Source organism: Littorina saxatilis, linkage group LG3 (assembly GCF_037325665.1).
Source record: "Littorina saxatilis isolate snail1 linkage group LG3, US_GU_Lsax_2.0, whole genome shotgun sequence".
Classification (NCBI taxonomy): Eukaryota; Metazoa; Mollusca; class Gastropoda; order Littorinimorpha; family Littorinidae; genus Littorina; species Littorina saxatilis.
This window is the reverse complement of record NC_090247.1, coordinates 47,006,234-47,029,420: the sequence shown is the minus strand read 5'-3', so window position 1 is coordinate 47,029,420 and position 23,187 is coordinate 47,006,234. Positions and strand designations below refer to the sequence as shown.

General features: G+C 41.6%; 1 protein-coding gene across 1 annotated transcript in view; it reads right to left on the bottom strand.

Annotated features, from left to right (window-relative positions):
• LOC138960779 (receptor-type tyrosine-protein phosphatase H-like) overlaps window positions 1–23,187 on the bottom strand; it is a 226,922-nt gene that overhangs the window by 89,324 nt on the left and 114,411 nt on the right. The window contains exon 9 of the mRNA XM_070332426.1: window positions 5,798–6,015. Coding sequence (XP_070188527.1) covers window positions 5,798–6,015 — 218 coding nt within the window. The remainder of the gene's footprint in view (window positions 1–5,797; window positions 6,016–23,187) is intronic.

Below are 23,187 nucleotides of genomic sequence, written 5' to 3'. Positions count from 1 at the left end.
GAGGGTCGTGGTGTATGTGTGTCTGTGTGTGTGTGAGTGTAGAGCGATTCAGAGTAAACTACTGGACCGATCTTTATGAAATTCTACATGAGAGTTCCTGGGTATGATATCCCCAGACGTTTTTTTCATTTTTTCGATAAATGTCTTTGCTGACGTCATATCCGGCTTTTTTTGTAAAAGTTGAGGCGGCACTGTCACACCCTCATTTTTCAATCAAATTAATTGAAATTTTTGTAAAGCAATCTTCGACAAAGGCCGGACTTTGGTATTGCATTTCAGCTTGGTGGCTTAAAAATTAATTAATGACTTTGGTCATTAACAATCTGAAAATTGTAATAATTGTTTTTTTTATATAAAACGATCCAAATTTACGTTCACCTTATTTTACATCATTTCCTGATTCCAAAAACATATAAATATGTTATATTTAGATTAAAAACAAGCTCTGAAAATTAAAAATATAAAAATTATGATCAAAATAACATTTCCGAAACAATTTCATCTTATTTCTTGTCGGTTCCTGATTCCAAAAACATATAGATATGATATGTTTGGATTAAAAACACGCTCAGAAAGTTGCGTGCTATGCAGCACAGCGAAACCACTACCGCGCTAAACAGGCTCATCAATTTCACTCCGTTTTGCACAAGCGGCGGACTACGGTCATTGTGAAAAAATGCAGTGCGTTCAGTTTTATTCTGTGAGTTCCACAGCTTGACTAAATGTAGTAATTTCGCCTTACGCGACTTGTTATTTCTTCAAAGTCATGAGACTATATGTCTTTTGAGCCCACGAAAGAATGTTTCTGAAACTTGGTTCACATGTAATAACACCATTTTTTGCAAAGTGTACAAAGTTGCGTGCATGTCACATTTGTTTCTAGGACGTTACGAACGTTTGCACATTTTTAACGGAAAACCGTTACAAAGTCTATTCTCGGGTTCTGTTTGCTCCAAGTACTAGCGCGAATCGAGATGAGGGTCTTTGTCATCATTCTGTGAAATGTGGAGAGGTTGCTATTTGTAGTTTTAGATTTATTGCATATCAACTGCGGCTACCCAGCAAAAACACCACAAAAACAATCGAGTTTTTGCTGTTTTTCAGGATTGTGGTCGCTCTCCTTTACACGCTAGGTCAGCCTGACTGCGCGACGGATTTGAATGAAATGTGTATGAACTTTTAGGTAAGACACCAAATAAACTTTCGGATGTAAAAAATGTAAAACATCATTCAGTTTAAGTCACTGTTTCGACGGTTGAAAGTGAATCGTGCTGTCAACAAACGCCATTTTTGAGGGTAGGCGTGGTCACGGACCTGTGACGTCATACCCAAATATTGCTCCGATTTCAGAAACACATTTTTGAGCAGAAGAAAGACTGATCTTCAAATACACGTATATTTCTGACCAAAAAACTGCTGTTTAACATCTGGGGTATACCATTGAAAAAATATCCTTAACTTTTTGCGCTCAGTGTATGTATGTGTGTATGTCTGTGTGTATGTGTAGAGCGATTCAGAGATAACTACTGGACCGATTTTTGTGAAACTTAACATGCGAGTTTCTGGGTATGATATCCCCAGATGTGTTTTTAATTTTTTCGATAAATGTCTTTGGTGACGTCATATCCGGCTTTTAATGATAGTTGGGGCGAAACTGTCACGCCCTCAATTTTCAACCAAATTGATTGACATTTTGGTCAAGCAATCTTTAACTCAGTCTGAACTTTGGTATTGCATATCAGCTCCAACGCTTTAAAATTAGTTAATTAGTTTTCTCATTAACGTTTTCATTAAAAACGCATTTTCACTTACAGATTAAAAATTATTGCATTGTATCCCTCATCTTCTCCTGATTTAAAAAGAATAAATTTTTGTTGTAAATTGTTTGTTTCCATGTTGGGGTGTTGTGTACAATTAAACCTCCCTTTTAAGACCCTACCCCCGATTTAAGGCATCTCTCCTTTAAGGCTTGCTTTTGTAGACTTTCTGTTCATACTTTCTGTAAATATACTCAAAGGAAAAAGTTAGGGACCGCCCTTGAAAAAACCAGCTGACTTCATCTGTGCCAAGCTCCTTGTTCCAGCTTAGCTTTTTCAGGATCATCTCTGTGGAATTCTTTGCCAATAGAAATCAAACGATCCGCATCATTAAAGGCCTTTAAAAGGCAGTTGCACACACATTTGAGCACACTATAAACTGCCCCTGCTGTCTAGTTTCCATTGTGTACTCGGATAATGTATGCAATGCTCTTAAGTGTTTTGTTTTTTATGTTTATACTCGACCATTATTTTGATGTTTTACTAGTTTAATACTTTGATTAGATACTGTTCCTTTTAGGTATGAAATGATAGCATGTGCTTGTGTGTAGATATGCGAGCGCACGCTCGCGCGCGCGAGCATGTGTGTGTGTATATGTGTGTGTGTGTGTGTGTGCATGTGTGTGTGCATGTGTGTGCATGTGTGTGTGTGTGTGTGTGTGAGTTTATGTGTGCATGTGTGTGTGTATACGTGGGTGTGGATGTGTGTGTGTGTATGTGCGCAGTCTTTGCTTTCGTTTACAATTATTCTCTGTATATGTTCCAAGGACAGGTTGGAAGATTAGGCTAAGCCTAAAACCTTTATCCTTATGTAATAAAGTTCTGAGTTCTGAGTTCTGAGTTCTGAGTTAAGTTTATAAAACCAAATGACTGTCAGGCCGTACACGCCAGTGGGTGAGCAATGCTGCGTTAGCAGGAAAATTGCTCGAGATCCACGGAGGCCTGGCTAGGGCACGAGACAGAAACTGCCAAACTGCAAAAAGTAGACCATTTTTACGCTGGCGCGTGGGCAAGCCTGGGCGGGAAAGATGAAAAATTCGTTATGCACGTGCAGGGAGGATGTGTTGAGAGTGAACTGTTGTCACCAGTTAGGCTTTATAGCCCCGCGATTTTCCGCTAGCCACCATCTTCTCACTATGCCTCCCAGACGAAAGGTGACCACCTTCAACAAAGCCCGGGCCATCGCATGGCTGCAAGACGGCGTAAGCAAGCGAAAAGTGGGCAGACGACTTTGAGTGTCCCATTCTGTCGTGGTCAGGCTGCATCAGAAGTTCCAGGCCACCAACAGCATTCTGGAGAGGCCCAGGTCAGGACGGCCTAAGAAGACAACACAGCGTGAAGATCGCTTCATCAGAAGACAAGCTCTGCAGCAGCGAGGCACCACTGCAAACATCATCAGGGGCCAGCTAAGGGTGGCAACAAACACCAACGTCAGCACGAAAACCATCCGCAAACGCCTGCACGAAGTTGGCCTGCGATCACGTCGTCCAGCTGTACGGCCACGACTGACAGCAGCGATGAGCCAGGCTCGTTTGGCGTTCTGTCACAACCATGTCAGGTGGACACGCCAGCAATGGGCCGATGTGCTGTTCAGCGATGAGTCCCGCTTTAGTCTGCACCATCATGACGGTCGGGCTCGTGTGTGGAGGCGTCAGGGTGAGCGGTCTGGTGCAGGAGAGGGTGGCCTTCGGCGGGGGCTCCATCATGGTGTGGGGGGCCTTCAGTTTTCGACACAGAACCCCCCTCTACCACATTGTTGGCAACCTGACGGGCCAGCGCTACAGAGATGAGATTGTCGCTCCTTTGGTTCTACCCGCTCTACACCAGATTGGTGTGCAGGCTGTGTTCCAGGACGATAACGCGACACCTCACAGAGCGAGGCTGGTCAACAACTTCATCCAGCAGGCTGGTGTCACCAGGATGAACTGGCCGGCCTGCAGCCCTGATTTCAACCCCATCGAGCACCTGTGGGATGAGCTGGACAGGCGAGTGAGGAACAACCACCCACCCCCAAGGAACCTGCAGCAACTGCTTCAGTTCCTGCAAATCGAATGGCAGGCCATTCCTCAGGCCTTCTGCAGGAAGCTGGTAAACTCGATGCGGATCAGGACTGCAGAAGGCATTGCAAAACGCGGCGGACACACCCATTACTGAACTGTTCGGAACTTGCAAATTTTGTTTTCGACCCCCATGTTGTTTCAGAGCTTGTTGACACGCAATGCGTGAATGAAATGTCACCATATCTTGGAAAAGGATCGCAGAGATAATGAATTAAACATGTTACAAATTTGATTCAATTTTGTTTGGTGGTTTGGAAGCTGTGTTTGTTTGCGTAAGTGGTCCCTAACTTTTTCCTATTCATCCCCCGCAGAATAATGTGCCTTGTCAAACGTTCTAATCTCTTGTAGTTACTGACACTATCGTTATTGAAACAATCACAGTGCGCTAAGAGATATATAGAGCAAATCTTGAAAATAATTATTGAACTCAGTGCTACGAGCTTCGTTCAATAATTCATTGTCTCGATTTGCTCTATAAATCTCTTAGCACACTGTAATGTCTCAATAACTTAAATAATGATGCACAACATTTATAAAGCGCGTGTAACCCTGCTCAAAGATATGCAGGTGACTTCTAAATTATTCAAGTAGTACTCTGCGAATACGCTAAAAACAGATCAGATCGAGGCTCGGTAACCATGGAATACTCTCCGGTAACCATGGAATACGCAGCAAATTTCACCTACTTCAGGTAACAGAGACAAAGAAGCAGGTCATGGGATAAATATAAATAAATGATGATCAGCGTCACTCAACATATTCTAGGGTACAGGTCAACACACTTACTTAAAGCCCCAATCTGTCTCAAATGGTTTACAGAACGATTTAAATCTCCTCATGAAAAAAGCAGTTCTAACCTTATCGAACACACTTGCAATAGCATTTAAAAGCATTAAATGACACAGTTCGTTTGAATGGCTATTTAGCTCGCGTAAACCACACGCCTGTTTTCGTGGTTTATCTAACCCCTGAGCCATCGTGAACCCGTGTGATCCACTTTCCTTTTTTTTCACAATTTAGTAGTCAGTTTGGGATTTCAATGCGACTCGCTGTATCTGCAATTGCACGTTATTGTGTACCTCTGAATCTAACACGCAACAAACGGCTGCGAGTCACACGAACGCTTGGCGGTTGACCGTTCAAAGAAACTGGCGACATGCAGAACATGTGTCTGCTTCGAGAACCACGTTTTGCGGGACACGCTTCCGGGCTACCCTTTTTAAAACTTTCAAAACTTCGAGTTGTACTGATCTTGTCTTGGTGAAAAAAGAATTCTTTTATGATTTAAGAATGTTTGTGTAACAAGCTGTCAATTTATTATTTAGGTTTTAAAACTTAGGTCTAGCGCCAAAACGAGCCGTCCGGCTGGTTCCGCAAAAATAAATTATTTGATAATTGCTCGCTCTTTACGGAGGGCACCTAGGATGTTCTCAAGCAGTGAGTGTTTAAACTAAAGAGTGTTTGTACTGTGTGTTTTAGCCTGACAGTGTCTGTGATGGTTTATGCGAAGCTGAGTATGCCTTTAAGAAATGCACCCAATGGAATAATAAAAATAATCAAAGTTATTTCAAGTAATGATCAGATGTATGTAACACAACTTTAAAAGAAGAAACATAAAAAAAGGCGTTGATAAGGCTACGAATTTGGGAAAAATCAAGAAATTAATGTGAGGGAATTTTCTTTTTCAGCGTTCAGGCACTTACGTGCACATCTGACGCCAAAGCTCATTACGCGCGCGGTAAATGCATGGCTAATATCTCGGTCGCACAAAATCAGTGCATCTTTTTACGCAACCAAATATGTGCATATAATACTGCCGTTTGCATGAGGTGTAAGATGCAAGGTTAGATCCGTGTTCTGCAAAAGCTGGTTCAGAGAGTCTAAAACCTGAGTGATTTCGTCAGCAACAGCGTGCCTTACCTGCACAATGACGTCAACCATGCTTTGACATGTGGCGACACACTGAATCTCACAGCTAAGTGTCCGATTCTCCTGTCGAAGGCCGCGTTGCCCCCTCATCAACACGACATAGTGCACTATCACGCCGTTCCTCACTTCTGGCCTGGACCATGTGACGTCGATAACTGTACGATTCACGTCCATTCGTCGAGCATCTAAAATTTTCACTTTGCCCGGTGCTGAAACATAAAATTTATATTGCGGATGTGTATAAAATATAATAATATACGAGTGTATACTGCCTGTCGATGGGATATTTCGCCTTTTAAAGACGGATAGGGGAAGGTTGCCATATTGACCACTTTTGTTTCTTGCTGATAACTAGCTTGTTTTCCTGCAAAGAAGTTTCATTTTGTGTTTGGTAGTTCTACTCTCTTAGGTTAACCGTTAGGCCTAACTAGAGTGAATTAGCTTTGATAGACACTCAGCAAAAATTAAATACAGAAACATTCACAAATGGTCCATATTAGGAGCCTGGGCGCATTGTATGGACCAGTGAAGAGGCCTTCACGAATCACTGTTAAAAGCCCCCTACACTTCAAAACAACAGTCTGCTGCCTTAGACTGGGTTTTGATGTTAGAAGACCTGTTTTTTTCAGTATGGTTACAAACACTCAGCATTTTGCAAGCTTCAACACAAATGAATATTACAATTGGGGATTATTTTGGTAGAAAAGCAACAACGCGCTTGGTTGGTATGGAAATGTAAACGCAATAGAACAAAATTTACAACAACAAAAAACAGGTCTTCCAACATCAAAACCCAGTCTAGGGCAGCAGACTGAACTGGAACGTTACTCACAACAATCATAAGCGTTTATCCGCACGGTATTCATGTGTGTGCGTAAGTGTTGGAGCGCGAGGGGAACAAGAACAAGAACAATTCTTTATTAAACGAGGGTATTAGAGTAAGCAGTGATCTGCTTTTTTACATCTGGCCCTCGCCCTAAAGAGGGACTAGTCTAAACTGGCTAAAGAAAAAACAAGTAAAGAAAACTAAAGCTATATGTTTATAGATAAAATGAAGTAAGAACATATACACTGCTTAAATTAAATATGTGAGTTCATTTGACGTGAGTAAAGTACACTCTTCAAAAAAAGTTAAGGATCGGTTAAAAAAACAGATCTAATTATAAAAAATTGCCAAAAAATTAAACATCGACATAATATTTAAAAGATTAATGTGTTTGAATTAACAAATAAACAATGAGTCTTGACCTAGAATTTTGTTTGGCAAGCAGAGTTATTTCCCTTTGTGGGACTTCTCAAAAGCTTCTGCATTTTGAAAGAAAAAGGGTGTTTTTTATAGCCCCATGAAATTTGCGGAACGCATGCCAAGGCAAAAGGTTGTGATGCACGTGCTACAACAGGGTCCTGGCTATGAACATCGCTCACCAGCTTGTGTTTAAAGGTTGACACGCTGACACAATTATGCACAGTAGCAACATGCCCCCACGAAGAAAACTGAGCAATTTGGATAGAGGAAGGGCAATATGATGGCTACAAGACGGTGTTGCTGCCAGGCAAGTGGCCCAGAGGCTTGCAGTGGCTCCCTCTGTCATCATCAGACGAAAACAGAGATTCCACGCAACTAGAAGAGTGCAGGAGCGACAACGTTCTGGTCGGCCCAGAGTCACCACACAAAGAGAGGATCGCTTCATTCAGAGGCAGCCCATTCAACAAAGAATGGCTACGGCAAACAACATTAGGCAACGCCTACAAGCTACCACCAACACTGTTGTTAGTGGTCAGACGATCCGAAACCGCTTACACAACTTTGGCTTGCGTGCAAGGCGTCCAGTCCGAGGAACAACCCTGACTGCTAATCACCGAGCAGCTCGCCGAGCCTGGTGCACTCAACATGTGAGGTGGCAACGTCAGCAGTGGGCTCAGGTGTTGTTTACAGATGAGTCCCGCTTTTGCTTGGAACCTGCTGATGGTCGCATCCGAGTGTGGAGGCGTCGCGGAGAGCGCTTCGCAGAAGGCGCTGTTCTGGAACAACAGCGTTTTGGCGGAGGCTCTGTGATGGTCTGGGGGAGGGATCAGCACACGTCTAAGGACACCTCTGTACCATGTAGTGGGCAACGTGACCGTGTCCGCTACCAGAATGAGATCCTGCAACCCCTGGTCGTTCCAGCCCTCCAAGCGATCGGCCCTCGTGCGATTCTTCAGGATGACAACGCACCTCCCCATCGCTCTGCAGCTGTAAACACCTTCATCCAGCAGGCCAGGGTCAACAGGACGCCTGTGGCCAGCCAACAGCCCGGACCTGAACCCCATAGAGCACATGTGGGACGAGCTTTGTCGTCGGGTACAGCAACATCACCCTCCTCCTGCCAATCTGGGTCAACTGCTGCAATGGCTCCAGCAGGAGTGGAATGGAGTTCCCAGAGCATTCATATGCAACCTGATTAACTCCATGCGCCAACGATGTGTTGAATTCCTGGCACACAACGGAGGGCACACGCGTTATTGACACTGATTCACATTGTTGTGAATTCCATTTTCGAGGGTTGTCACGTTTGACACACTCTAGCTAAATTGTCGCTGCCGCGTTCGATGTTTGCTTTGTTTGTCATTACTCCTTGGTTGTTCAATTATATATTTTTTTTTTTAAATGAAAGAATTCGGTCTTGTCTGTTTTGTGTGGCGTGCTTGTAAAAAAGTGGTCCTTAACTTTTTTTGAAGAGTGTACGTGTATTAAAGAGTAGATTGCGTTGACACAACAAAGCTGTAAGCACCATGCTCATTGACATGTACACAACATTCGAACAAATCAGAAAAACAAAAAAAAATAATAAAACAAAATACATTGTTGAAAAGCACCGGTGTAAAAGGAAAAGTTGTCCGCTGGGAAAAAGAGTCCTACGGACTTTCGTTCCTAGGAACGGGAGCCCTACGGGCTCCTGTTCATAGGAACGATAGTCCCCACCCGGACACATTTTCCTAGACTTTCAGCGGACAAATTTTCCCAGGACAGAAAGTCCTAACCTATATTTAGGGGTCCGACTTTGAGTCCTGGGGGACATCTTTTCCTAAAAGCGAACTCTCTGTCCGGAAAATGTGTCCTACCTCAACGCTCCTGTGCGGACTTTCCAGCCTGGGAAATAGGACACCTTTTCCTAGAAAATAGAGTCCAGGGACTTATGTTCCTAGGAAAAGAAGTCCGCTGGACTTTCAAACAAGCGGACACTTCATCCTTTCACACCGGTTGTTAGTTTTAACAACTTCCTATAGCGACAAATAATGTTTATTTTGACTTCATGAGATAAGATGTATATCTGGTCTTAAAAACGTTTGTGCTGGTAGTTTGCCGCAGGATTGCCGGAAGAGTGTTCCAGAAACTGCTACCTGAATAAACTAAACTAGACTTGAATAGGTCAATCCTAGGTAGAGGAGTGTTCAATCTCATTAATTGGCGTGAATTTCTAAACGTGAACTTGGAAAATATGGTTTGAGGTACACATCCATGAATAACTTTATGCATAAGGGTACCTTTATTATAACCTAGCCTTGCCTTCAGAGGAAGAATGTCTAAGTGTACGTTGTCTAACTCAGATAGGGTTGTTTTCTTCAATAAGACTACCTTAAGCGCTCGTTTGTGTAATCTAATGAGTGGTTTGAATGAATTATCACTTGCCGAGTCCCACAAGGTAGACGCGTAATCAATGGCAGACTGAATATGAGCATTTAAGAATAATTTCCTGGCTTCCAAATTCAGAAAATGCTTGATTCTAGATAATAAATAAACTTTCTTGGACATGAGTTTAGAAAGTTGTTTGATGTGATGTGACCAAGACAGATTGTTATCAATGGTCAACAACATCGCGTTTCAGGGGTAATTATTGATTGTGAATTCAAGTGGCAGGCACAATTACGTAGAGGTTACATGCCCAGTCTCAGTGATTATTAAAAATAATGGTCGAAGTTAGCGGATCATGAAAAATGCGAGCTTCCTGAAGACATCGGTCAAAAAGTGTGTATTCCAGGCATTACGGGGACAGACCTCATCGCCAGACTGAAAAAACAATCACCCTCCCCTCAGGTGCAAACTGTCACTTTCCACGTAGGTGTGAACACATGTTAGCATTCCCCAGTCGACGGCAATACGTGGACAGATCTGGTCAAGGAATGCAGGCGAGTGTTTCCTCACGCGTCACTCTGTGCCTCCGCCATCCTCCCTGCTAAAGGCCGGTCACCCCTCAATGCAAACATACGCCTCTCTAACGATGCGCTAAACAAAGTGTGTGGTAGACTTGGGGTTGCATTCGTCTCGCATGACAACATCTTCACAACAGATAGCGGGGCTCCACGCCTAGCGCTATACAGAGACGTACTTCATCCCAGCCCCAAAGGAACAGCCCGTATTGCCGAAAATTTGTTTGGCCCAGGCAATGACGGGAATCAACAGCCACGGACCGGCGATCCAAAACGCCAGATGCATCATTCCATGGGGAGCAATGTTCACGAGCTCCCTCCTCCCCTCGTGTCTCAGGAGGAATATCCCCTGTTGATTCATGACCACACCCAGGCTGGTCACGGTCGCCCACCCACCAGCCACCCCCAACACCCTCCCAGCCACGCCCACCACACTTCAGTCGCCAGCGCCGTGCCGTTAGCGCCCAGTGTTCAGCTCAGTGCTGAGCGGCGAGACGACCCCGTGATGCAGCAGCTGCCCGAGTACCATCAGCCACGTTCTGCTGCCCCGCCAATCTACACTCTGCCACCTCCATTGTCAGCTATCCGCCACGCCGATGCATACGCCTCTCTAACGATGCGCTAAACAAAGTGTGTGGTAGACTTGGGGTTGCATTCGTCTCGCATGACAACATGCCTGGTCACCGCCTCCTCCTAAAGGGATGGCTGCCTTCCCTGGCCACGCGCACCCCATGATGTCGCCGCTGCAAGCTAACGGGGTGCACGCAATGGCCCCTCTGCACCGCCCTCTTCCACCACCTATGATGTCTCCACCCTGGCATCCTGCACTGTGGAATTACTTCTTGCATCTACAACAACCTCAACCAATGTACTGACACTGGAGTGTTTAACAATGTGGGTTTTTGTGTGTGTGTGTGTGTGTGTGTGTGTGTGTGTGTGTGTGTGTGTGTGTGTGTGTGTGTGTGTGTGTGTGAGAGAGAGAGAGAGAGAGAGAGAGAGAGAGAGAGAGAGAGCGGCTCTGAACAAAGAGTCTGTTGCTGGAACATCGTCTTGGTGAGTTCATCGGACTACCGCTAGGATAGTCCACCAAGCGACAGTGATCATCTTCATCAGTTGTGTGAATGGTACGCATATTCGGTACCTAACTATCAGTGTGTTTCGCTCAATTATCCGTATTTTCGCGAAAAAGTATTGTGGACAATAACTTAACTGAGTACCCTTTCTTTTAGCGATCATAACGTAACCTGTGACAAGCATATAATTGGCCTGGCAGGTTCAACTGTTCTGCCCGTGCGCATGACTTGTACTCAATACGTGCGAGTTAAATGTTGTCGGTCAATCCGTGTCTGTACTGTGATTGCTTCTAACTCTTCAGCATTACCACCAGCGCCTTGGAGCATTGGAAAATTGACTTTTCTGTGACGGTTGAAGTACGATCGAGTTTATCGAATTGCTTGTGCATTTCTTGCAGATTCCTGCCTTTACAGTGCATACATCTGTGTTCTTCTTTTAAACTTTGTTTTCTAGATTAATTTGAATTGTTTTGTTTTTGTGTATTCTACGAGATTCCTACTCACTCATTTTCTCTTACAGAGATTGTTTTCATTGTGTACTGTTTAATAAGTCCATGACTGTATCTACGAATTCCTGGCCTGTTAAAGACGGTCTAAGAGTTGGACATTTGAATATTAATCATGCCATAAATAAGCTTGATGAGGTAGCAGCTATTCTTCTCAACTCAGGCAAATACTTTCACATTTTTGGACTCTCTGAGTCGAGACTTAACAACAATATCACAGATGTGGAAGTTAAGATTGAAGGATATAATGTCGTACGTCGAGATCCATCATCAACAAAAGAAACTGGTTTGCTTGTTTATATCCACGAGTCCTTAACGTTTCATAGACTTCATCACTTAGAGCAGCATTCGGTTGAAACAATATGGCTGGAATTAAAATTGCGTAAATCAGCGCCAGTCTTGACCGATTTCTGCTACAGGAATCCAGCTGAACATGTTAACTGGTTTGATAACATGATGGACGCTGTCAGCCTTGAATCCAGAGAAATTATACTTTTGGGCGATTTTAATCTTCATCTTCTCAAACCCAACAAGTGCTGGATGGAAAAGTTATCCTTTCATAATTTACAACAATTAGTAACGATTCCAACAAGAGTTACAGCTACCTCATCTACGCTTATAGACCATATATGTGTGTCAACCCAGGCTAACATTATTGAAACCTCAGTTCCAAGTATTGGTTGTAGTGATCACTTTCCAATATGCCTCACATGGTCGAAAAAAGGGGTTAGAATCCCCAAACGAAAGCATAAATTCATAACTTATAGGCTATTTTCAAAACTTGATAAAGAATCATTCCTTTCTGATTTAAGTTGTACAGATTTTTCAATAATTTATAATCATACTGACCCCGATGAAGCATTTGAATTATGGTACAACTTGTTTATAAAAGTATATGATAAACATGCACCATTCAGAACCTCTCGTGTGCAGCAACACCCAAAACCAAAATGGCTTACACACGACATTCAATGTGCGATTAATCACCGCGATTTTCTTAAACGTAATGGCAGAGAAGAAGAGTACAGAAAGCAGAGAAACGAAGTAACGTCCATGAAACGTGCTGCTCGCAAAAAATATTACCGTGAGCTCGCTGCATCAAATACGAAACAAAACTCAAAAGCCATCTGGAAAGTGATCAACCAGTTGACACGTAAAGAAACCGTAAAATCTTCTGTCATTGATGTACCTGCTGATGATCTTAACATTCATTTCACTTCTATTGTTGAAAAAATAATCACAAATGATAGATCAAAACAGAATAATCTGGACAAGTTGAAACAGTTTTGTGTTTCAAAAAATATTACACATAATTTAGACATCCCCCTGTTATCTGTGAGCGAAGTCTTCCATTATCTGATATGCTTAAAACAAACTGGTACTCATGGTCTAGATAATCTTGATGGGAAAATTTTGAAGTTGTCTGCCCCTTTTATTGCAGAATCTCTGACATACGTTTACAACTTGTGCCTGGACAAATCTGACTTTCCCGCCAAATTAAAGGAGGCAAAAGTAATCCCGCTATTCAAATCAGGTAATTCTTCTGACCCCGCCAATTACAGACCAATCTCGATTCTTCCTGTTTTATCCAAACCACTTGAAAAACACATATATACACACTTGGCCGCACATTTGAAGAAATACGACCTTATTCATTCAAATCAGTCAGGCTTCAGAGAAAATCATTCGTGCCACACAGCATTAATAAACCTTCTTGAAAACTTGCTTAACAACATTAATAATAATGAACTCTGTGGTGTCCTATTCGTCGATTTTGCAAAAGCATTCGACATCATTAATCATGAGTTACTTTTAAGAAAATTAGCTGAGTATAGATTGTCACCCCAAACCCTATGCCTCCTCTCATCTTTCTTAGCCGGACGAGAGCAATCCGTCTGCGTGAATTCCACTATGTCAAGTAAAAGACCGGTGTTATATGGAGTCCCCCAGGGTTCTGTCCTTGGGCCACTTCTTTTCTCTCTGTATATTAACGATCTTCCTTTTAGTGTTAATGATGATTGTGAACTATTTGCTGATGATACGACCATACACACTTCTGATAAAAAATTAGACAAAGTTTATTTATCATTGCAGAACAGTGTAGATGATTTCATTAATTGGACGGAATATAACCACATGAGTCTTCACCCCCAAAAGACCAAATACATGTTGATTACAACAAGGCAAAAAAGACAAAACATCAAGAATAATCCTCATTCCTTATTAATTGGCAACGATGCAATAGCGGAAGTAGGAGATCACAAAGTTTTGGGAGTAAATATCGATAATAATTTATCTTGGACCTATCATGTTAGATCGTTGTGTAAAACCATGTCGAGGAAAATATATTTGTTGAACAGAATAAAACACTTTCTTGATCCACACTCAAGGTTATTATTTTATAATGCATACATACAAACCATCACGGATTATTGTTCGACCATCTGGGACTCAGCGAGTGCAAATATTTTAAAACCACTGTATAGTCTACACAGACGAGCACTAAAATCAGTTCTATTAAAACAATCCAGTCTTGTTTTCGACGATTATAAAAAACTTAAGATTTTGCCCTTAAAAGAAAGATTTAAATCAAATAAAGGCGTGCTCCTTCACAAAATCCTTTCCGGCCATGCACCGAGTGCTTTCATTACAAAATTTAAAGCCAAACCAAGCCGAAAATTCAACGTCCCCATTCCGCGGATAGATCTCTTTAAATCAAGTTTAGCTTATTCTGGCAGCGTTTTGTGGAATTCTCTCCCGGAATCAGTTCGAGTCCCAACAAGTCTCAATACTTTCAAAAAACACCTCTCATTACATTTAATGTCAAATTACGAAAAAGTCACAGTGATGGAAGACTTCGTTCTGATTATTTTCATATTGATCATATCTGTCCATAAAGCATCAGTGTTTCATAACGCAAGAATGTATGTATAGCCTACAACGTGTATAGTCATGTGAATAGTTTTTCTGCCTTTTTTTATTTTTATTTTTATTTTAAGATTAGAATAGTCCCTCTCTGGGAGAGGGCTGGTTGAAAAGAAGCTCGTTTATATTGCTTATGCCACAACCCTCGTAAAATAAAATTTGATTTGATTTGATTTGATCTCTCTCTCTCTCTCTCTCTCTCTCTCTCTCTCTCTCTCTCTCTCTCTCTCTCTCTCTCTCTCTCTCTCTCTCTCTCTCTCTCTCTCTCTCTCTCTCTCTCTCTCCCCTCGCCCCCCCTCTCGCAGACACATACACACACACATGATTACCGTAAGTGGCGTGCCTGTTTAAGTATGCTGCGCTGGCCTGGGTTTTGATGTTGAAAGATCTGGTTTTTTGTAATTGTTCTTTTGCGTGCACATTTCCATACCACCCAAGCGCGTTGTTGATTTTGAACCAAATTGATCCCCAACTGCAATATTCATTTGTCTTGTAGTTTGCAAAATGCAGAATTTTTGCAACCATACTGAACAAAGTTTTTACAGTTTGATAAAACTTTTCTGAAAGGTTCCAGTACGTCAAAAAAACTCATCAAAACGCCATGATATTTTACACACTCTTTTGCAACTGTGTTAAAAATAGTCATGTCAAATGTAAAACAAATACAACGAGCCATTACAAAACTACAGGGTTTTTACCCACATAGCCCACAAAAAATGACGCCAAAACAAGCCTTTTACGGCTGCTGACGAGGCTGACACCAGTCTTCTTCAAAACGGCAAAACAACACTGCCAGACACAACAGCTGAACCAAATAAATGTGTATGGGTAGAAAATGAGTTGTTATTCCATTTGAGGTCACTCTTGCCTATTTTGATTTTGTGTGTATTTTAGTGTCTGCAAGTTTGCTTTTGCGAATTTGATTTTGGTGGGTGCTCTAGGTCTCCGGTTCACTGCATAAACATTAATTTTTAAAAAATGAAATTCTTTATTTCATACGGTAGGGGAATGTAACATAACTGACCGCATCACGAAGATCTGCAGCTAAATGTATCCGTCTAGTTTTGTTAAGACGAGTAGTGAAGAAACTAACGGGGTCAACACTGCTCAAATGTAACAAATAGTCTTAGCTGTCATATATAGCAATTTTTGGGTGATAACATCTTTGGCTGTGGACAGAAAATAGTCCTTGTTTGGCGTAAAATTTAGAGTGAACGCTGCCAAAAGTGCAAAAAAAGAGAAAAAGCCTAACGGTTTAGAGGTTTGTGTTTCTGCAACTGTTTTGACATGTGCAATTTATCCAGAGAGGGTGAACACAGCGAATGAAATTGTTTTGAGCACTCTAGCAACGTTAGTTTGTCAGAACAGGAGATGGTCCATATTAGGCAGTGGTCCATATTAGGCAACCTTCCCCTACATACAAGATCATCCAGCGGGCGAGTTTGAAGTGACAACTTGACCTGCTAAAAACAAGGGTTCTGCAAGTAGATCTAGAAAACGACACCCTTCTTGTTGATTTGTGTTCCTCTCTTGATACATAAGTATGACCATCCTTTTCATTATGATCTGCCAGAGTACAGAGATAAAAGGTATAAAGGTGGCAGATGATGAAATATTAATATCCCAGTTTGCTGATGATACCGCCCTAGTGCATGTATGAACGTTTTGAAGATGAATTATGAGAAAACCACTGCTGTCTGGATAGGCTCACATAAAAATTGTAATATTAAATTTATGCCGGAACTTAGGCTCAGTTGAAACCCTGTAACATTTAAAGTTCTTGGCATTGTCTTTTCAATCAACTTAGATGACATTATACCCCTTAATTACGAACATAAATTGGTAGAAATTGACAATTTGTTAAGGTCCTGGCCCAGAAGAAATTTAACCCCCTTTGGAAAAATAACAGTTATTAAGAGTTTGGCGCTGTCTAAGTTAACTTATCTGTTAATGAGTTTACCAGACCCTGATGATAAGTTTCTGTTTGACTTGAATAAGTTATTTTTAAGAGAACAACAGCGTATCAGTCGTTTGAAGAGGGGGGGGGGGGGGGCTTAAAATGGTGGATTTGAAATGCTTTTTGTCAGCTCTGAAGATTTCATGGTTGCAGCGAGTTCTTTGTAGCGAAGGAAAAGTAACGACACTTTTACAAGCTCTGTGTCCACTTGTACATAATATTAACAAGAGAGAAGGTGAGTTTGATGCAAACATTTCAGAATCCTTTGTGGAGAGATGTTTTCAAACATTATAAGCTTTTTGCATGTAAATGTGTCCCCATCTCCTCGAGTGATTTTGCATCATAGCGTCTGTATTATAATGTACATATTTGCATTGATAAAAAGTTTATTCTTAACAGGAATTGGATAGAAAACGGCATTACTACAGTCGGTCACTTGATGGGAGCAGATTTTTTTTGTCATATAATGAATCTAAATTGAAACATCCAAATTTACAACTGAATTTTGTGTTTTTCGAGGGCGTTATATCAGAACTATCAAAAAAGATTAAAGTTGGATGCAGAATTAAACAATGTTTTTCATATTGGTGATGATGTTGTATGGAAACAAATGTCTAAAGGTGGAGTAAAACATTATATACCCATCTTGTGAAAAATGATGGCAATTTACAGTGCATGCAAAAATGGTCTAATTTATTGAATTTTGATATAAATGTCAAAAAAGTGTTTTTGACAATAAGGAAAACTACACAAGACACATATGGTTCCAATATCAACTGAGCAAAAACATGATTTCACCCATTTTCATACCCCAACTAAAACATTTATTCCCGTGTCATTTTATTAAAACTTATATGCAGTTAAAGGCCCTTCACTTTGCTACCTGGCACACGAATCAAAGATTGCTGTTATAAGTGTCACGTGACCGCCGCCAAAGTAAGGGTACCCCCAAAATCGACCTGACAATAACGTCAGGTACCAATTAAAAAATCGACAAAAAATGAGAATAGGTGCAGTTTGGCAATGTTTACCTACGAGAAGAAAGAAAAATCATGTATCTATCCAGAACAGGTTGTTTTGTTTTTCTATCTTGCGTATCTCTTGTGTTATGTCATTTCTACTGATGCAGGTGTGGAACGCAAGAGCAGTAGAAAACGAGAGAATTGTGCGTCCATTTTGAGGGGTACCATGACAAAAATCGCTGTATTTCAGAAATACCTGAATGGATTTATTTGAAACTTTCAGGATCTGAAGTCTACATACGAGACTTACCTTGAGTGAAATTGTGGATCACTTCAGGTTTGTACTCAGATGTTATGCACTCTTCCGGAAAATGTTTTTAAACTCGTCACAGGTTTGTGAATGTACATCCCAAACATTCATGACTTTGCATGCATACAGACAAATGGTTGTTACAAGAACTGCCAAAGTTTCATTCCAGTATCACCACTGACGGACATTTGCTAGCCATGTAAACACCTGAGAAAACAACGGAACGTTCAGGCTGTTTGCTGTTGACAGCGGTTATCGCTGAATGCCTCTCAAACCATGCGGTCACGGATGACTGGACATGGCTGTCGCACTGCAATCCTCCAAACAAAATATTTGATATGATCGTGTCTACAGGACTAGGAAACGTAAACTGGTGATTGTATTTGAATGACACTTAGGCAGCATTTGTAACATTTATTTGTCTGTATGCATGCACAGTCTTGATTTTTGGGGATGTAAACCTTTAAACCTGTGACAAGTTGTATAACATTTTCCGGAAGATTGCTTACCATCTCAAAAAATACCTGTAACGATGCGCAATTTTACAGGACGTACGTCTCGTATATCAATCAATCAATGAGGCTTATATCGCGCATATTCCGTGGGTACAGTTGTAGGCGCTGTGCAGTGATGCCGTGTGAGATGAAATTTTATACGGCCAGTAGATTGCAGCCATGTCGGCGCATATTTACCTTTCACGGCCTTATTCCAAGTCACACGGGTATGGTAGACAATTATTAATTGTGCCTAAGCAATTTTGCCAGGAAAGACCCTTTTGTCAATCGTGGGATCTTTAACGTGCACACCCAATGTAGTATACACGGGGGGTGGTTCGGACACCAAAGAGAGTCTGCACACAAAGTTGACTCTGTGAAATAAATTTCCGCCGAACCTGGGATCGAACTCGCGCTGACAGCGGCCAACTGAATACAAATCCAGCGCGCTACCAACTGAGCTATATCCCCGCCCCAGTATATAGACTTGAGATCCTAACAGTTTTGAATCAATCCATTCATGTGTTTTTGAAATATAGCGCTTTTTGTCATGGTACCCCTGTCACAAAGATGTGAGTAGGATATTTCGAGATATGTTGAGCTGTGAAACACGTCGCGATTTTAACCTCCCTAAAGATTGAATTGTGATGCGTAGGACAGGTTAGAAGCGATATCATGGGTTTCGTGTGTTGCACGAGGAAATAACCCTGGGTTAAACCATAGACCATTTATCCTGGACCGCCAACTAGCTCTCTCTCCGCTCTTTCTCTATATTACGAGGTAGCGCCTCTCGCATTTAGGAACCTACGCTTACATGGCCTTTCAGAAATCAGGGGGACGTGATATCCGGTGTCGATTGTAAACATGGACGAAGTTGCCGAGGTAAGTTCTGAAAATGCTAAAATAAACTCAGCAAAAGTGCATATGGAACATGTTTTTCGATGAGTTTTGTTAAGTTTAGTTTGGAGTTTTAGAAAATCCAGTTCATTGTCACCTCCCATTGTCACAAATAACTGGAGCGTGCTTTCTTTTCACTGTCTTCGAATCGCTGGCCTTTCAAACCGGACGCGACGCGCCCCTGAAAGTCGAGAGTCGTAACCTCGAAGGGTCACGTGACGAGTTGGCGGTCCAGGCTATTTGGTCTATGGTTAAACAGAATAGTGTTTACGAGTTGGAAAGATATAGCTGGTTTTGAACTAAGATATTCACAGCGTCTAAGATTCTCTAAGGTTGTTTAGCGCGTGTCGGTCTTGTTCGGGGAACAAGCACTCCTTTTTGAGACGGGTTTGTTTGTTTGTTTGCTTAACGCCCAGCCGACCACGAAGGGCCATATCAGGGCGGTGCTGCTTTGACATATAACGTGCGCCACACACAAGACAGAAGTCGCAGCACAGGCTTCACGTCTCACCCAGTCACATTATTCTGACACCGGACCAACCAGTCCTAGCACTAACCCCATAATGCCAGACGCCAGGCGGAGCAGCCACTAGATTGCCAATTTTAAAGTCTTAGGTATCGGCCAGGGTTCGAACCCACGACCTCCCGATCACGGGGCGGACGCCTTACCACTAGGCCAACCGTGCCGGTTTTGAGACGGGTCTCTTAAGGTAAATGATTTATTATGTTGTATAGCATTGAAGCTTGAATATATGGCTGGAATGTAAACGGTAGTGTATGCAAAGTGCACTAAATGCTAATGTGAAGTTTTAAGAGGATTCTCGTTGAGATTGTATTACGTTTTTGTTGGGTAATTTCTTGAACATAAATGTTGTTACGCATTTATGTTATGTTAAGATGGTGATGCTGTATGGTAGTGTCATCAATGGATTATAGCTTGGATATTGATTGTGGACGGAATGACATACATGGAATGATGTCAGAAGTACTTGTGTGATGCTTAGTTGTGAATGTAGAATGAACGAGAGAGATGATACACGACGGTTTAGAAAGAAGAGATGGTTTAAGAGAATGTTGTATTAAGACTTGGGTTAATTCTTTAGGAGTTTCCATTACGGTGTCCGAGGGTTGGACCTCACACTGGAGAGTTCGTGACGATGTCGGAACAGAGGCCACATCGGCGAAGATGGATGGACGGTGGAGTCCCCATAACACTGGTCGTTGAGACGAACCGGTATTTTTCGCTAAGGGCGAAAGAGTGTTTCTCATGGAGGAACGTGAGACATGGAAAACAGCATCTACATGGATTTCAGTGGCACAAGAGTGTGTAAAGGACGGTATGCAGTGAGAATTACGAACTCGTGAGTGTCTGTCAACATCCTCTCTTGTGTAGTAACCTAATACTGAGATAGTATGGTTACGAAAGTTTATTATAACATGTAATCCCATGTATGCAGTGATTGTGTGAATTGAACGGTTGTAACTGGAAAGTTGTATTTATGTTTATTTGATGTGAATATTGTATTGCTTTTGTGAGGATAAATTAATAAGTCTGTATACTCCAAATTCTGTGTGTGGAGTGTATTGAATTAAAGTGAAAGGAGTTAGATAGGGCAGAACACGCACGAGTAAAAAAAAAATAACTCTCTAATTCCATATACCACTTCATGACAACCCCTCAAAATGGACGCAAAAACCTCTCGTTTTCTACTGCTCATGCGCTCCACACCTGCATCAGTAGACATGACATAACACAAGAGATACGTAAGATACCAAAACAAAACAACCTGTTCTGCACAGATTATTGATTTGGCTTTCTCTTCGTTTTAAACATTGCCAAGTAAAGCCTATTCTGGATTTGTGTCTATTTTTTAATTGGTAACTTACGTTTTTGTCAGGTCGATTTTGGGGGTATCCTTACTTCGGCGGCGGTCACGTGATACCTATAACAGAAATCTTTGATCTGAAAAGTGTGCCAGGTAGCCAAGTGAACGGCCTTTAATGGCATATACAATTTTAATGTAATGACACGGGAATGAACGTTTTAGTTGGGGTCCAAAAATGGGTGCAGTCATTTTTTTTGCTCAGTTTAGAATACTACACGGTTGGCCTAGTGGTAAGGCGTCCGCCCCGTGATCGGGAGGTCGTGGGTTCGAACCCCGGCCGGGTCATACCTAAGACTTTAAGATTGGCAATCTAGTGGCTGCTCCGCCTGGCGTATGGCATTATGGGGTTAGTGCTAGGACTGGTAATTGGTCCGGTGTCAGAAGCCTGGGCTGCGACTTCTGTCTTGTGTGTGGCGCACGTTATATGTCAAAGCAGCACCGCCCTGATATGGCCCTTCGTGGTCGGCTGGGCGTTAAGCAAACAAACAAACAAACAAAACAAACTCAACGCCTGTTATTTTTGATGAACATTTCTGACACTCTACTATGTAGCTTTTGTACACAGGAAGAGGAAACCTTAGAACATTTGTTTTGGGAGTGCACAAGAGTCAAGCTTTTTTTGGTCTGATTTCACAGAATGGTAATGCCTAAATTTCACACATTGCAGTAATTTGAAATTGTCAAAAGATTTTGTCATTTTAAGGTAATTAGACAACTTTTATACAAATGCTGTTTTTGATTTGTTTATTCTCCTTGCCAAACAAAGTACATTTGGAGCCAAATTAAATAAGACAGTCCCAACACTAAATGTTTTTGTGAAAATTGTCAAACAAAGGTTTTTGATCAAAAAGTATAATGCTAGTATAAATAATTATTGTGGTAAATTTGCAAAGGATTGGTGTTTATATAAACGCTTTTTTCATTGATGCCATAGCATTGTATCAGTTGATTGATTCAGTATGATCAAACAAATTTGAACTGATGTGAAACTCCTTGTTCCATTTATTCATAACACATATTATACAGTACGTTTTCGCCTATAATTATACCCCATGTATACTTGGTGGCTAATGCAGTTATTGTACAAGAGTATTTCAAAGTATGTGCATGTGTATGCGCTAGACAATCATATCTTGGGCTAGTAAATTCTGTGTATGCTGTATGTTATGTTTATGTGTATAGAAAAGAAAAAAAAGAACAAACAAACAAACAAACAAACAAAACAAAAAACTTTGACACAGTCATTAACAAAAATTTTTTTTAAAGTATGACCATCCTTCTTTGTCTCTGTTATTGTAGTGAACAAATGTGACCCTCCACCACGAAATGAGTCGCATGTCACCTCGCGCGGTTCTGCGCTAGGCTTAATATAAGTCCGGGGAGTGTATGGTAACAGTGTGAGGGTCACCTTAGTCACAGGCTTATAACTCAAACAGTTTTTGCTCTTTTCTAAAACGGTTTTCACCACTGGATAGAGAATAAAAAACTCTTTAGGAAAATGTAAAAATATGAAAATCATGCAAAGGTGACATGCGACTCATTTCGTGGTGGAGGGTCACAAATATAGCGCGATATTTGCTCAGTAGGCCTAACCTTTGGCCTTGACCTGAGCAAATAAACTGCGCAGCCGCAGTAACAAGAAGATGGAAATCTTGAATGAAATGATGACGTTTCGAATAAGAGCCATTCAAATTTGACCTCTTGATTCCGAACTGTCGGACCATGAACCCCCTCTGTTCACAATTTGACGGCGATCGAAGGTCGTACCGATTCATAGTTTCAACCTACAAACTGCGACCTCATCTGTGTTTCGATCGTCAAGCAATGCATAGAAGCTTTTATTTTAAAGCCTTATGGCTCATTTCGACATCCATTAAACGAATGAAACTACACAGACAGTACATTTCTTTAGCGAACTGCAAACGTATCACTGCCTCCTGTTGGTGTGTTTTTGCAGAAATTTCTCTCACACGATAGATTCGTTGATTTGTCTCACTAAGCCAGCATCTACATGAACAAAGCGATTGCAGAGGCAAACTCTGTACCTGCACGACTAAGACAAACAAGCTTATCATTTTAGACGCATATTCATTGACCCTTTATCGACCAGATTGAACGCGATACCATGGATGAACGGATGTGTAACTTATACATATAAATCAAACAACCAGTCAAACAAAAAA